Here is a 15,302-nt window from a genome sequence, read left to right as displayed (position 1 = left end):
TGGGTCCAGAGCGAGCGCTGGCAGGGTAAGAGGTCTCACAGAGAGCTCATTAGTGTGACTTGGTCAACCCATGAAGTATTAAAAGTGCAATGGATGTGAGCTCCAGCAGCAGTGATGTGGCAGCTACCTCTCTATCTACTAACGTCTCATCCACTCTTGTATTCAGGGTTTCCCATAAGCATTTTTTTGTACAAGATTTTTTTGAAGAACCTTGACTTTCAAGCTCTCATGGATATTTGTGTGAATCGTGAGGCAATCATTAGCATCACAACACTGTGCAGCACACATGCACACACACACACTAACTAATATGAATACCAGCAAACCATATCTGCTGAAGAGACACAAAGGAGCCACCAGCTCATATTGCCTGGACCGGGCTGAGCTGAAAACAACAGAGCTCATTTGGAAGCTGTAGCCTGAGGTGATCTGATCGAAGCTTTGGTAAAAAACCTGCTGAATTCATCCATCAGTCACCAACAGCCCCCTGCACAAGCCCCCCCCCCGTCTCTCTAATGGACGGAGATAAAAGGGGAGTACGCATGTGGCGGTGCACATTACACGCATCAAAAACAACAACGTGTTGTTGTGAAAGAGCAACCACATTATTCTAGAAAAAACATGGGTTGTGCAACATCACCAGCTGAACAGAACCAAGCTGTTGACAGGCAGAGACAGGCACCTGTGGGTCTCTCAACAGTGAAAGAGTGAAACAGCATAGGAGTGATCATATATGGTAGACATAAGAAACAGAAGTCATACAGAGGTCAGAGAGTCCCTTGACACGGACACGAGATCTGCACCTGCAAGCACAAGCAATGTAACAAACTGAACTAACGTACTGAGCTTATGGCAGCAATACAAACTATACAAGAAGCCCTAGATTTGATCTCCCAAGGAAGGAAGCAGATAGTGATTCGGAGGAGGAGGAGGAAGAAGACGACAGCCCCTCTGATGAAGAGGACTCTGAGGGGGAGACAGTTACGTCAGTTGGTCCTCACTTCAACATCATGCTGCAGACGGGTTAAAATGGTTATATAATGAATCCCCAAAAGTTTTTGTCATTCTCACTTCCAATCAAATAGAGTTAGAACCCTTGTGGCTGTTAAGTTTTTCATGTCGTATGTAAGATAGAACATGATTATTGAGCGTTAGTAGAAGTTTTCCTACAACAAATGGTGTAAAAACTAAAGAAACACACTCTCCCTGCCCTCTGACACATTAATTAAGGATCAATTATCCATTAATTAATGTCAGATAGGCTCTTTATACATTCTACTCAGATCTGTGGTTCAAAATTCAGGAGGGACACTTATTATGATATATTAACAGTATGATAGGGTTTAACTTAAAACAAATAAGAATGCTTATAGTGGTAATTATCAGAATTGTTAGATATATAATTCTGGGCTACATTAAGCAGCCCCTTGGTCACATTATTCCAATAACAAAGTTCTTGCAGCTACAGATGCTCTTATTGTGAAGCGTGTGAGTCTTGATGGATGTTCTCCGGACGGAGGGTGAGAGCTAAACGGGACGCGGCCCTCTCAGGTGAGGACGCCCGGTTCCAAACTGCTGCGAGGAAGTCACAACAACTAAGTCACAACAACAACAACAACAACAACAACAACAACAACAACAACCAACTTTTCCCAAACAACAGCGGGAAAAAGTGAAACCCTCACAAGGCCTCGGGACACAGGAAGCAGCGCTGCGACTAGGCGCGCCTCGGTTCCCACACACACACACACACTCTCACTCACTCACTCACTCCTCTTCCTCACAAAAGACTGACATTCCTTGATTTGTGTTTCATGCAAACGAGCCACGTTGCAGATAAACTCTCCCTCGGCTCCATGAGGAAGGTTCCCCGCCATGTTCCCCTCCACATTCAGCCGCTTTCACTCTTCTCCTCCAATAACAACAACAGCAGCAACAGCAGCAGCGGCGGCTTCTTCCCAAACTTGTTCAGCCTCGGAGCTACGAGCTAACGATGGAGCGTGGAAGTTTTTCTCTCACGTACCGACACCGTACTTCTCCTTCTTCGTGGGCACCCAGCGAGACATCCTCCGCGTCGAGGCTTCCTGCGAGTCGCCCGCGAGCAAAAGGTCCAGACGTGACCCCCTCGCCGTTGATAAAGTCCAGCCTGTCCCTCGCTCTCTCTTTTCCTCACTTTTCTCTGAGCTTGGAGGAGCAACCCCTGGCAGCCATTTTCCTCCAGTGACAGGACGCTCCGCAAGGGGGAGGAAGGGGACGCAAGTTTTTATTCAGCCTCACAACACACACACACACACGCGCGCCCGCACACACACACACACACACGCCGAGAGTAAACTACACAACTTGTAAAAAGTTGTGTAGTGATGGTGATCAACTTAGGTTTCAATTAGTATACAGCAGCAATTTACTGCTATAATCACATTTAGGTATAATAAGGTGTTAACTGAGGCGTCATATTCATGCAAGATAAACTCTTCATTCACTACTTCAAATATATATATATATTTAATTTTGAAGGTTGCAATTACTTTTAAATCAAAAAATATAATGTGCAGAATGTGTTTATTTATAAGGCAAACTCAATACCTAGCTTTTTTATCTGGTTATTTATTTATATATGTAAATACATCATAGACTGTCTTTACTTAATTATCTATATCTTATTTTTTCAGTATTATTGCATTCTTTTTTTATTAATTAGTATTGGTATAATTATCTACGTTTATAATTTTTTCATTGTAACTTTTCCTTACAATTCCTTTTTTTTTTCACCCTTGGTTGTTCACCTGCCTTCAGTGTTTCCTCATTTCAAATTAAAAAAACATTTGTTGACGTTTGCATTACTTTTGTTCCATAAAGCACTCTGTCTAACATTGTTTGTATAAAAAGTGATCTACATATGAAGTCTTACTGATTGGTTAGTTGACAGCTTGATCGAACATTATTTGAATGGGTTTTATTCTGTCATCAAAAGTATCTTATACTTGCAAAACTTACACAGAAACCCAGATTCAATGGAGATTGGGATTAATGAATAGATAATAATTATATATACTAGTGGCAGTCATTACACTAATTGGTAAACACAGTGTAAGAAAGACAGTGTAAGTAGTTTGTTTACTATACTTTGTTTGGTCTTTCACTCAGACTGAAATAAAGACAAACACCAGACAAATAGCACACAGCGCTTAATCTTATCTCAATATCACACTTGTCTGAAATTATGAAACAAAAATGAATTTCCCCATCAAGACATGGGTCTATTTCTCCTTTATATAGATATCCCCATGCACGTGGTAAAACACACACAACCATGAGAGATGGCTCTTGAGACGGTCTCGCAGGCCACAGAATTAGAGCTCATGTGCTCTGTGTCCACTTCCTTCCTGCTCAATGAAGTTAGCCAGTTACCCTGAGCTGCAGTGAAATACCAAGAATCATTTCTCAGAGCTGCAGGTGGTTATTAAAAGACATGGGGGGGGGGGCACCCCTGGCCTCCACTGTCTTTTTCAATCGGCTCATCTTTATTCGTCTTCGTTGAACCAATGCTGCTCACCCTGTTGCTGCGTCCCACATTTTGGAGAAGTCTCTCAGTCTTTTAACCCCATGCCCTTTCATGCCCTCCCCCCCTCCCCCCACTTCTTTGTGTTGAAACACTGCCAGCAGAGGGCGATGCTGCTTTCAAACTCATAATAAAGAAGCTACTTTTTTTTAACCTCACTTTAAGATGAGTTTGCTAAATTTGTTTTGATGTTATCTCCCAGAGACAGCAGACTAAAAGATGCAAATTGATTTACATCGCTTCATAAGGCGTCTGCGTCTGTCTCCTCAACTTCATAAGGTTTCCTAAAAGAGATCACAGCGATTGATATTCATAGTATCTGTCATATGTGTTTTTAAAGAGACATTTACTAAATGTTATTCCCCTGAGAGGGACTGAAGTTGCATTGAGAGGAATCTGGGGACCGTTGATCCACTGAGAAACACTGAAATTCATTAAACGTCAAAGCAGCTGCCAAATCTTTTTTTGTTGCTGTGTTACTGCCTCTAAATAAAATCTGAAGCATGAGCCTCGACAGCTTTGAGCGAATTTCCTCTCTCTTGCCTTCACTCATGCATCGTGGGACATCATGTGGGTCACAGTTACTTATCTAAGAGGACACTGGCCCACTTTTAAGGCAAGTCACATGGCTGGAATATAGAACCTCATCATCAGCCACAAGCCACGAGATCACAGGGAGGAGCAGAAACGGGGGTGTTCAACAAAGGCCATATCTGAAGTAGTAAGTGAGTCATGGAATAACATGGATAATCTGCTCATTAGTGACGCTCTATCATTTCTAAGGATGCCTGAGTGTCAGAGACTTTCATCCCCCTCTTTGCATGATGTGCGTGACTTGCATAAACCCAAAATTAGACGTTTTAATAATTAAAACGATGAATATTAACGATGCTTTTTGTTTAAATGTTACGTCAAGCGTTGCATCAACAAGTGATCGCCCACCCCTCTCTCTCCTTCTATCTCCCTCCCTGTATTGGAAGTTCAGCCCTTGCACTCAGTAACTCTTTTGTTCGCTGTAGCATCCCTCACATTGCTACATGCCTGACCGGAGACAGTACTCACCAGCACCTAGTTCCTATCAAGACAGAGAGTGTTTACTTCCTTTCACACTAAGGACTCAGGAGAGTTGGAAGCAAGTGAAAAAGGATAGTTTGGCAGTAAACTGGTAAGTGATATCTGAAACACTGTGGAGTGATATCAGCAAGAAATTCTAGTTTCCTATATGGCTGATATTCATTTTCACTCTTATCTCTATATTGTATTATTATAAATATTGATAAACTCTACTCTGATACCTCAACAGATCTGAAATGAAGATAAGCTCCAGCACTCCTGTTGCTACTAATTCCTCAGGGTGCCTTTCTGGAACGCGTCATACTAAGGAGTCCAGTTGAGCCAGGCAATTCTCATTAATACCTCCACTGTAAAGGGCTTTTATTGAGCGCTGAAACTTGAGAGCAGTGAGTGGTTATCTGAGCTCCAGAGGGATGTCTCTCCGGAGGCCAGCTGCCCACCAACGAAGAGCGCCGGGCTGGAGGAAGTCAGGAGATGAGTCCTGCTGGGAGAGCTTGATATCAGAGGGGGAGCACTTGCCCCATGTTTCTCACCCCCCATGCACACGTCAGAGGCCCCAGAGTGCCATCGAAGGACGCCAGCTGGACGGCTGGCTGGAGCACCTCCAGATGATGCAGAGCGACCCCCTCAGAGCCCCAGTTCACGATCATGTTCCAGTTTTCAATGCTCGGACCACATCCATGGCAACGCTCGACAGAGAGCCAGCAGGACGTACCTGGAGGCCTCGGGGGACTCCATCCTACAGCAGGGCTTCATCTTCATGCGGGAGTCCCAGTTGGTGTGAGAGTTCACTGGGGAGCCAGGAGTCCCTCCGAACCGGTGTTTTCCCTTCTTCCGAGCGCAGGGGAAGCTGTGAGAGAGTCCATATCATGCAGGCCCCGAGGAAGGAGCAGGCTCAGCTCAGTTGTGTTGCTCCAGTCAAAATTGGGTGGCTGCCAATCCAAAGAAGAGTGATGATGGTGGCTGATGCTTGCCAAAACCAAAATCAGCTTTTGGACCCCGCTGCTGGCCAGGTAAAACACAATGTCTAACAAACCCTGAGCATGTATTCAGGACGTTTTCCAACAGAGCATTTTCTGTTTCCACAGTTTTGGGAATTATTTAGTTTTATTAGTTGGATAAACAACCCAGTTCATTTCAGCAGTGTCAGGTTTCTATCTCGTATGGAAGAACTACTTTTGACCAGAGATACTTTTTCTCTTATACAAACCTTGATGAACAACTTGTGTGTGTGCTCTTGAGAGTTGGCCCTTCATAAAACAGGCCTTTGCAAAAACCGTGGACTGATTTAACTTGGATTAGGCTCTGACATCCTCTCAGGCTGTGCAACTGCGAGCCTTACAAGTTATTGAGCAAGTGTAAGCTCTGCAAGACTGCAATAAAAGCACTATGTGATTGAGGTGATGGTGCATATAGTCTCAGGTAAGGCAGACTAACACGCATAGTGCCACTCAGAGCCATTTGTAGACGAGTCTCAGTTACCGAGGGAGCCCTGGCATCTTTAAAAACAGCTTACTCTGCAGGAACTCCACACATTCTCCAAAAAAGGTTTACGACTCATTTGGAGCCGTGGCGGCAGAGATTCAGCTTTGTGCCCTGAGAGGATGTGAGGCAACGTAAGGAGAAAACTCAATGTGCATATTACCCATGAACTGAAAATATGACTTCCAAATCGATAAGTTCCTGTGCTGTTCTGGAGATCCGGCTGAGCGGATACACAAAGCACACCCCCTCCCTTGTGACTCAGAAAATGTGTTGAAATTTGCTTTGGATTTTCACCACGGTATAGCTTCAGCTAATGGATTTCGATTTTTGACGGTTACTCGTTCTAAGAAATTAAGAGAAAGGGTTTTATGAAAAATTATGAAATTGCACTTTCTTAGAGCTCTTTGAGAAGATCGTTGTCGGCAGGCTAAATATTGAGCTGCTGGTTAGCTCAGCTTAACGGAAGGAATGGAAACAAGGATGAACCCTAATGGCACCCTTTGGTTTTTATCAATCAGATGAATTATAAATTATGAATTGGTGAACTTTGCAGGTGATGGATTTGTTTTGTTAGGGGAACAGAGACAGGATACATCTTTTCCTGTTTTTTGGTATTTTTTCAAAACTATCCTTTAAAAGTATCCCAAATTTTCTAGCAAGGGAAAATGTAACTGTTTTAGATCAAGTATTACAGATGCAAAGGTACATCCTATAATGGGCCTTTCGATTTTCTACAGGTAAAACTGAAGCAATCCATCACTCCAACTTTTCAGAAGAATCGAACTTCACCCAAGGTGCAGGGTAAGTACTGACCCGCGATTAGTATATGTCCCTTTACAGCTGCTTGTTTAGCCCCTGAGCTTTAAACTGAAGATACCCTCATACTTACCAACAACAAATCCTTATGTAAGAGATCTACCTTAAAGCCAAACAAAACTAAATTAAAAAGTAACTAAACCTTCCCAGAAAAACACAATGGTTACATCGCGGTTGATGTTGAGTGTCTGATCAGCGCTAGAACAAATATGGCCGCGGGGTAACTGTTGGGGGCGTGTTCACCCGAGGGGGAACAGGAGCCTATTTCAGGGCTGACTTGCCCCATCGTTTACCTGCCTCTAATCCGCTCCTTGCAGCGGTGTCACCACCCGTCCACTTTCAGATGCTCCACAACGAACGTTTGGATAATCACTTTATAATCACTAAACAAAGTCAATTTCAAGTACAAATGATCCCGACTGTTGTGCCATGGTATTCTGGCAGGATTGCAGGTTGGGGAAATGGGCTCTATTAGGCCTGAGACGCTGACAGAGAGTGAATGCGAGGGGAGGGAAAGCAAGAGGGAAAGATTCAGACTGATTAGAGAAGGTGCCCCGTTAATATATGAACACAGCAGCCCCGCACACTCCCAGAGTTTGATCTGAGGCTTGATCTTTCCGCCTTGTCCTTGTTTATACATAGATTATCCTGGCAAGGCTGCGGCAGCTCGCAGAAATCAAAGCAACTCATCCATGGGCGGCGAGAAACTTTGATAGAAAATGTAAGGGCTTTCAAGAAGTCTTAGTTAGAAGCCACATGTACAGACTCCCTAGAGTCAATAGCTTAGGTAAGACTGTTTTCAACCAATCCTTATGAGCCACTACTGTAAACGTCTGTTCACCCATCGCATATCGACGAGTGATTGATATAAAAGCAACTTTGGCTTTTGCATTTGACGCACAATCTCAATTATAAATCTCTCTCTCTCTAGTCAATCGGACGGGTGATAAATATTAATACTTTCAGATACTTCACAGTGAATGATGATGCTCTGCAGGTGCATGTAAACACCACGGCTGAAATCCCTGCAATTTACAAGAGAGAAAAATATCAAACAAGAAAACTAAAAAAATTGCACAGGACTGTTTCCCTCAGTCGTCAGCGCACAAGTCCCCATCTGAAACCAAATGTTACTTTCAGAAATTCCAACAACCACATTTGACTCAGTTACACTCCAGCGATCAAATTAAGCACAACAACCCCCCCATTCTCAATCTTTTTCTCTCTCCCTCTGAAAATAGTTTTAATCAGACTCGTGGTTTAATCACAGGCACTTTGTGGCCTCTCCGCCTTCATAAAAGTTATGTTTAACAAACTTAAAATAGGCAAATGATAATTAAGGAGAGTCCTCTGCTCCAAGGGCCTTCGTGTTCTGACACGAAGGCCAATTCTCACTCTGCTCTCACTCTGCTCTCACTCTGCTCTCACATTTAGATAAAACTCATGAGGATGAGGAATTAAGTGGTTGGGTGGGGACATGAAAAGGTGTTTGCCATAGAGCCTTTGCTACTTTACTTTCCTCTGGGATATTAAGATCAGCTGTTGTTTCAAACGATTATGTTTTGCTAAGCCGGCGGCGGTGAGCCGAGAAGCCCGCAAGCTGAGATGAGACACAAAGTGATGACAGACAATGTGTCAGGACTCACATCCATTTTTGTTTTGTTTTTCAGCTGTAATCACATCTACAGAGTGGTGCAATTTTTGCCTCATCTCTTGTTGTGTCCCTTAAAAACAAAAAAAAGCACCGTGGATTATCTGCACTGCATCCCAAAAAAGAGAGGCCATCGCCATGGTAACAAGAGCAGGTGGAAATGCAGCCAGACAGGCGGCTGAGGGGGGGGGGGGCTATAGAGCATCAGTCAGGGCTGAGAGGCAGAGCAGTCAAGTCGCTCCTTCGTCTCCTGAGGAAACAGAGAAGTGGCTCTGAGGTGGTGGTGGTGCTGGGTTCACTTTAGTCTGCCAGCGTCAATTATTGACAGTGTCAACATTGTCATACAGTCAGAGGGAGGCCTGTTTGTCGTATGTGTGTGCGTGTGTTTGTGTGTCTGTGTGACAGAGAACACGTCTTGTTAGAAATGTGACAGTGGGTCATTTGTTTTGCCCTGATACACAGATGGAGAGGTAGAGGGAACTCACGCCGGCACGAGTCCTTCAGGTGCGAAGACGTCGCAGCAGACAGCTGATCAAGGCTCTCCTGTTACTAGACAGGTAACTTATTACACTTGGTAAACTACATAGATAAAGTTGAAAAGTTGAATGTTATTATTGTTACAGTGGTGGTACTTTCTTTTAACATTGAGCTTAGGATACATCAAGACATGAGACCAAAATATCTCAATATCACTATGGCTATCAGTTGGTCTGTGTTAGTTAGGGAGTGCATAGTGTGCATGCCTGTATTGTGATGTTAGATTATGTATTATAATCCTGTTATTATGCCTGTGTATTTCATTTGGTTTCATTTAGTTTTACTCCTGGACACTCAGAGTCTGCTTAAATGATGTATCTTTAGAAACATCATTTAATCATTTAATTTGTATATAGTTTAGATTTAGAAAATCTGAAGGGGAGAAGATTAAATTACGAGGATGAGCTGACCCAAAGAGGTTTAAGCGAAAGGAAATTCAATGAAATTTAAAAGACTGGCTATTAAATTAAAGACACAAATAGCAGGTCAAACAGGTTCTATAAATATTGCCCCTTTGTTTTGTGGATCATCACAGATCACAGAGCTTCTGTGCTCTTTAAAATGGGTTCCCTGCCTCATGTGCCTACGGGAATGCGAAATGAGCAAGAGGTTGTGCAGATCACAAACAAAATATATTGGCTGATACAAGATTTAACTCTAATCTGCTGCCTTGATTTTCACTGTCTAATTGCTGTAAGATTTGGTGCAAATTGAAAAAATCGAGTATTTGAGTTATTCGAAGAGTCGATTTGCGCAGATATTTGCTTGGTGGTTTACAGTAGGAATCTGTTGAATAAATAAATAGTTTTTCTCCTCTGGGTAGGTTGCGTGTTGTTATCAGCTCCTTGCAATGGTTTTCAGACCTAAAGGTGTGGTTTGGTCAGAGCTGTGATGAGACATATACACCTTCTCACATGCAAGTAGTAAATGCCTGGATCTCATACTCATGCTTCCAAATGATTGATTGCTGGCATGTTTTATGCAACTTTGATAAATTGAGGTATCAACGGGGGTCACAGTCGAAACCCCTGTCGGCAATTACAACAGGGGCGAATCTGTGTTTATCCACAAAACACCATCAGAATCCTTCACCCCCCCCGGGGACCTAGAATCGCAGCTTTTATTTTTTTGCATCTCACTTTCTATCGAGGCATAGAGTCTCATTGTTATTCTGGGAGGGATAAGTCACGCTGTGTGCAAGCTTTGCCTGCTGCTACTTCTTTTGCTACTGGGCCAGTCACTGTGTCAAGCATGGGAAGAGTCATCTGACTTTAGAACAAACAGCAAAGCCCCGAAGAAAGACAGCTGACCCGCTGCTGAAATGTAGCATTAGAGGGATGTCATTATGTCAATATCTCATGAGGTTGTGCTTTTCTGTATTTGCAACTTGTAAACAACGGCTCAAATTGTCAAGTGAAGAAGTGAAACCATTTAGCATGAGACAGAATGTGGTTGGGGTTTTTTGTGCGCAATTAAGGATCTTTATCAGTTTTAATCTTTTTTTATCCACATGCTGTAGGTGCCAGAAAAACAGAGCTGTCCCCCTAACGAAGGGAGCCGACCATTGGGCTGGAAGGCTCTGAGGCGAGGCTGGAATACTGTCAGGGCTTCAGCTTTCCCTGGACACAGTCGCTCCATCGAGCTCCCCTCAGGGACCAGCTCAGATCCCAACGGAAAGTCCCCCCCGATGAAAACAACCAGCGTACAGCCCCTCAAGTATTCTCCTCTGCATCGGACGACTTCCACCGAACCCTCCCGTCCGCAAACTCTCACGCAAGGGACGAACGGCGCAGAGACATACAAGCCCCATACTTCTTCATATAGGACAAACAGTGTTCAGCCAATAAGGGCAACAGCCCCGCTGCTCAGGTCCAACAGTAGCTCGCAGCCCGCACACATCCAGACGAGCTCTGCTGTGACCACACTCATCCCTCAGAACAAAGCTGGCTTCTCCTCCATCACCATATCCTCCAGGAAAGTGAGCAGATCCAACAGTCTGCCCAGCTCCAGTCGCTCTTCCCTGTGTGGTTCTCCGCCCCCAACCCTCCAGCCCATGGATCCCAACTCCAGGCATTTCACCGTGCAGAGGAAGGCCACCATAGTCAAAGTGACGGAGCAGAGGGTGATGTCCATCCCTGCCCCAATCATCAGAAGTGTAGATATGCCACCAGCAAGCCAGGGTTTGGACACAGTGGTCCAGAGAAGAAAGGCTACCATCATCAAAGTGACAGAGCACAGGGAGAGCTACAGTCCAGCCATGGTGGGGTCTGCAGCGAGGCTCCCCAGGTACAGACACAGCTACACAGAGGGAGGGTACCAGGACAGCAACACCTGGGATCAGGGAAACCTTTCAGGGCCTTCGTATCGCCATGTGGATTCCACAAAGAAGCCAAACCCCTCTTTAACACCAAATCCAGCCACCTCAGATCTAGAGAGAAATGGTGGATCTCTACACCGGTCCACACTGAGCCTGTTTGTGAGCAGCCCTCCTGCCATAGCATCGCCCGCTCCCTCAGAGATTTCCCCGAAAGCTGCTGGACAGAGATCGGGCCGGCCGCACAGACCACGGAGCTGCTATGGCAATGTGTTCGGACACACCGAGCCAAGCAGGGAGAATGTGACCCAGCCGCCTGCCAGGAAATTGAGCTTTGGGCTTCCACAGGAGACCGGTACCAACCCTGTGAACCACAACAGCCGTTTCATCAGCCCCGGATTGGCAGCGAGAGAAGCTGGTCAGCTAGTGGCCCACACCCTCACGCCAAAGAGAAGCGAGGAGGAAAGAGTGGCAGCACCGGAGGCTGCGGCGAGGAGAGCGTCTCCCTGTCTGACTCTCATCCAGGCCCCTGGTAGGTTCCTCTGTCGCACTCTTCTTGTCAGCACACACAGGCTCCCTTTGTCTCTAATCTCCATTTTCAAAGGACTGTATTGTCTAAATATCCACTTCCTTTGTGCCATTTGTGTGTTCTGGCTTGAAGTTATTAGACACGCTGCAGCACTCTGTGGCTGAGCCCTCAGGTTTGATATTGCTGTTCACCTTTGATGCCTTATTGATAGGCGTTGTATGATCGCATTGGGATGATTCATTGCACGATTCCTTTATCTCCGGCGCGAGTGCAATTGACACTCGCGCCGGAGATCCATGTTGATGTCAAATAACATCCTCGAGACACAGAGGCCCCATCAGCACCTACAGACGCTTTCTCACTCCTTATATTTTCCCACGCATCTCTTTGCATGCATTACCCTCTCCAGCACCGCTTCTCACTGGCAGCACAGGGGAGGCAGAGCAATCACAAGCGGCTAAACACAGTGGAAATAAAGTGGAAATACATATTAGTGTGTATATAAGTGTATATGTATGTATGTGTGTATTTTTGTAGCCTATTTATGTATGTATGAGTATATGTATGTTCCTTATGTATACATGTTCCTTATGTGTGTGTGTGTGTGTGTGTGTGTGTGTGTGTGTGTGTGTGTGTGTGTCTGTGTGAGTAGGTAGATTAGTATCAGTAGTAGTAGTAGAAAAGTAAATATCGGTAAAACAGTCATCTGCTGAATAATGAATGATAATACTGTAGTTATAATATGAGGAGAGAGAGAGAGTTTTCTGCTGAGCGAGCGTTTCTTCTTTCACGACGTCTTTCCTCAGTGTGACATTATTAATTATTCTTTAATCTCATCCATTAAGAGTATCATCAATTAATTACAGAGGCCTGAGGCAACATTATTTAAATTCAATGTTTGATAGAGTCAGCTTCCAAAATGAGGCAGGACCTTATGTAACAGTGTTAAATCAGATGGCAGCTGACAGAGGCCAATTGGGCGGCTTCTTGTGGTGGGTCTATAGAAGCAGTGCCAGATCTAGGATTTTTCTACATAAGGGGTCATGAGGGGGCCTCAATTTGAACAGAGGCAGAAATAACATGTCCACAATCCGTGGATAATTCCTGATTCAGTAAAGTGCATATTTAAGTAATTTCTTGTCTACAGTTTGCTCTTTAGCTTCGAGCCAAGCGACGCATCATTGAGATTTTGAAAACTGTTCCTTGTTCAAGCACATTGTGAACTCTGAAAAAACTTTCTTGACAAACTTTCATATTAGTTATTAGTATCATTAGGAAGTGGCTCATTTATTGAAAATGACTACTGCCGGGAAAGGGGAATTTCAGGGGCTAATCAGATATATCAGTAGGGGACAGTGCCCCCCTGATCCGGCCCTGGATCAGCCCCTGGTTATGGCAGCCAGGGTCACTGTTTTTACTTCCTCTTTAGTTACATCAAACATCTCTTGTGTTTCAGATCCCAACTCAGATCAGTCTCCACAGGAAGTGCTCGCACTCAATGCAGCGGCCGTCATAGCAAACATCAAACTCCAAAGACAACTCAGCAAGAAGAAGACACCCAATGGAAATCCTGCAAAGGACTCCATGCCATCACTCCAGGGAAATACAGGTATTATTACTTCTCTCTTCCCATCATCCATTATCAGAATTTTCTCATGTTGCAAAAACATTGATCTTTTTTAGAATCAACTCCAAATGTTGCAAGTGAAACACTTTGCTTTCAGGGCTTTAGTCTTTATTTAAATCAATACTGATACAGTGAAATTCCTCGGCTCTTGCATACTGCGCCTGCTTGGTTCATTCCAAGATGTAATATGTCACGGCAGGCCCAGAGGGCTGTTGAGCAACTGTGCGTTGCAGAGTCTGGCACGTGGAGCCAAACCAGGTGTAAATGAGACAAAAACAAATCAGTTTTCCACTTCCTTTGTATTGACAGAGACAAGTATGAAGACACATCCCGATCGAAGCCCTGTCCGGCGTCACAACACGCCTCACACTGCTGTGGTTCCGCTGAGCGTTGACCATGAGACGTCACGTAGAACTGTTTCTCTACAGGTGAGTTGTGAGACAATAAAAACAACAAAACAAAGGATTGAGGCTTTAATCTCCAAACAAGAATGTTAAGTGAAAACTAGAATGGTGCTCAGTAGAGTGCATACCTCCGCCAAGGCCCAGCAGTCTCCTTTTGAAACCACATTTAAATTCATTGGATCCAGATGAATTATTCTCTGGGAAATCAACAGAAATGTGGTTGAAAGCACCTTTGTTAAAGAAAGTGAAAGAAGTTTCCTGGATCCTCACTGAAACTTTTTAGATTTAAGTAGTTATACTGTTTTCTTTAGCAAAACCATTGTGCCATGAAAGATTCCTCTGCCATGGTGAGGCTGTATCGATTAGTATGAGTCTGGTTTTGTCAGGAAGCGCTGCAGACGTCCAGACCCGACTTCATCCGCCGATCCCAAGGCCGCCTGCAGGAGCTGGAGCGAAGGTCGCAGGAGAGGAAGAGGAGGGCGGGTTCGGTCACCAGTCGATCAGGTGTCGCTAACAGGCAGAGAAGGGCCCACAGTGTCCAGTCCACCTCTGTGAAAGGTAGTGAACCAGCAGTCACCCTCACCCACTGTACTGCCCATAGTGCCTGTGCATCTGCAGGGACTATTCACCACACACACACAGATGCAGAAAAATACATCAAACTCATCTTCTAGGTGGAGCTGTGATAAAAAATACTATAAATACTTGAACTATGATGAGAAACAAATAGCTTTAGTGCATATTCAATAAACTCCAGTGCGTCTCTATTGAATAACGATATCTCAGTGGAAATGCGCCGGGTCTCAGTGGAAATAACTTCAGTGACCTTCAAATGTCATTTAAGTCTCGATGCAGTGTTTCAGTCTGAAGAGATTCCCACTCAGAGTCCTGAGCTTAATTTAGACCTTGAAGAGTCTGAAGACCTGCGACAGAGATCTCGTAGCGCTCTCTGCCCTCTAGTGGCTGAAATGGGAAGAACTCACAAGTAGGTCAAAGAAAGCTGGGAAAGTGACAGATTCAAAACAAGGTCAGAGTCACACGATAATATATGACGACACCCTTTACTTGTATTAATATTCAAGGGAACTGATACAAAATAATACTTTATAAAAATGTAATCTGTGCCTTTAATTAAAATAATTTGGGTTATTCTTTCTGAAGATTACAATACGATCCTCTGTTTTCTTTAAGAGAGGAAACCTTCAGTGTCTTCAAACACCAGAAAACAATACCAGTCGTCCCTTTGAGCCTTCAACAAAGTCAGCGTGTGTGTGTGTGTGTGTGTGTGTGTCTGTGTGTGTGT

The 15,302-nt window shown here is 44.3% G+C and overlaps 1 protein-coding gene across 2 annotated transcripts in view; it reads right to left on the bottom strand.

Moving 5' to 3' along the window:
- dock1 (dedicator of cytokinesis 1) overlaps window positions 1-2,226 on the bottom strand; it is a 170,895-nt gene extending 168,669 nt beyond the window's left edge. For both annotated transcript variants that reach the window (XM_053413680.1, XM_053413681.1), the window contains exon 1: window positions 2,024-2,226. In XM_053413680.1, coding sequence (XP_053269655.1) covers window positions 2,024-2,066 — 43 coding nt within the window. In that variant the 5' untranslated portion in view covers window positions 2,067-2,226. The remainder of the gene's footprint in view (window positions 1-2,023) is intronic.
- Window positions 2,227-15,302: the final 13,076 nt, after the last annotated feature.

The sequence above is a fragment of the Pleuronectes platessa genome, chromosome 21, assembly GCF_947347685.1.
Source record: "Pleuronectes platessa chromosome 21, fPlePla1.1, whole genome shotgun sequence".
Taxonomy (NCBI): Eukaryota; Metazoa; Chordata; class Actinopteri; order Pleuronectiformes; family Pleuronectidae; genus Pleuronectes; species Pleuronectes platessa.
Note: the sequence above shows the minus strand (reverse complement) of the source record. Positions and strands in the feature narration are given on the sequence as shown.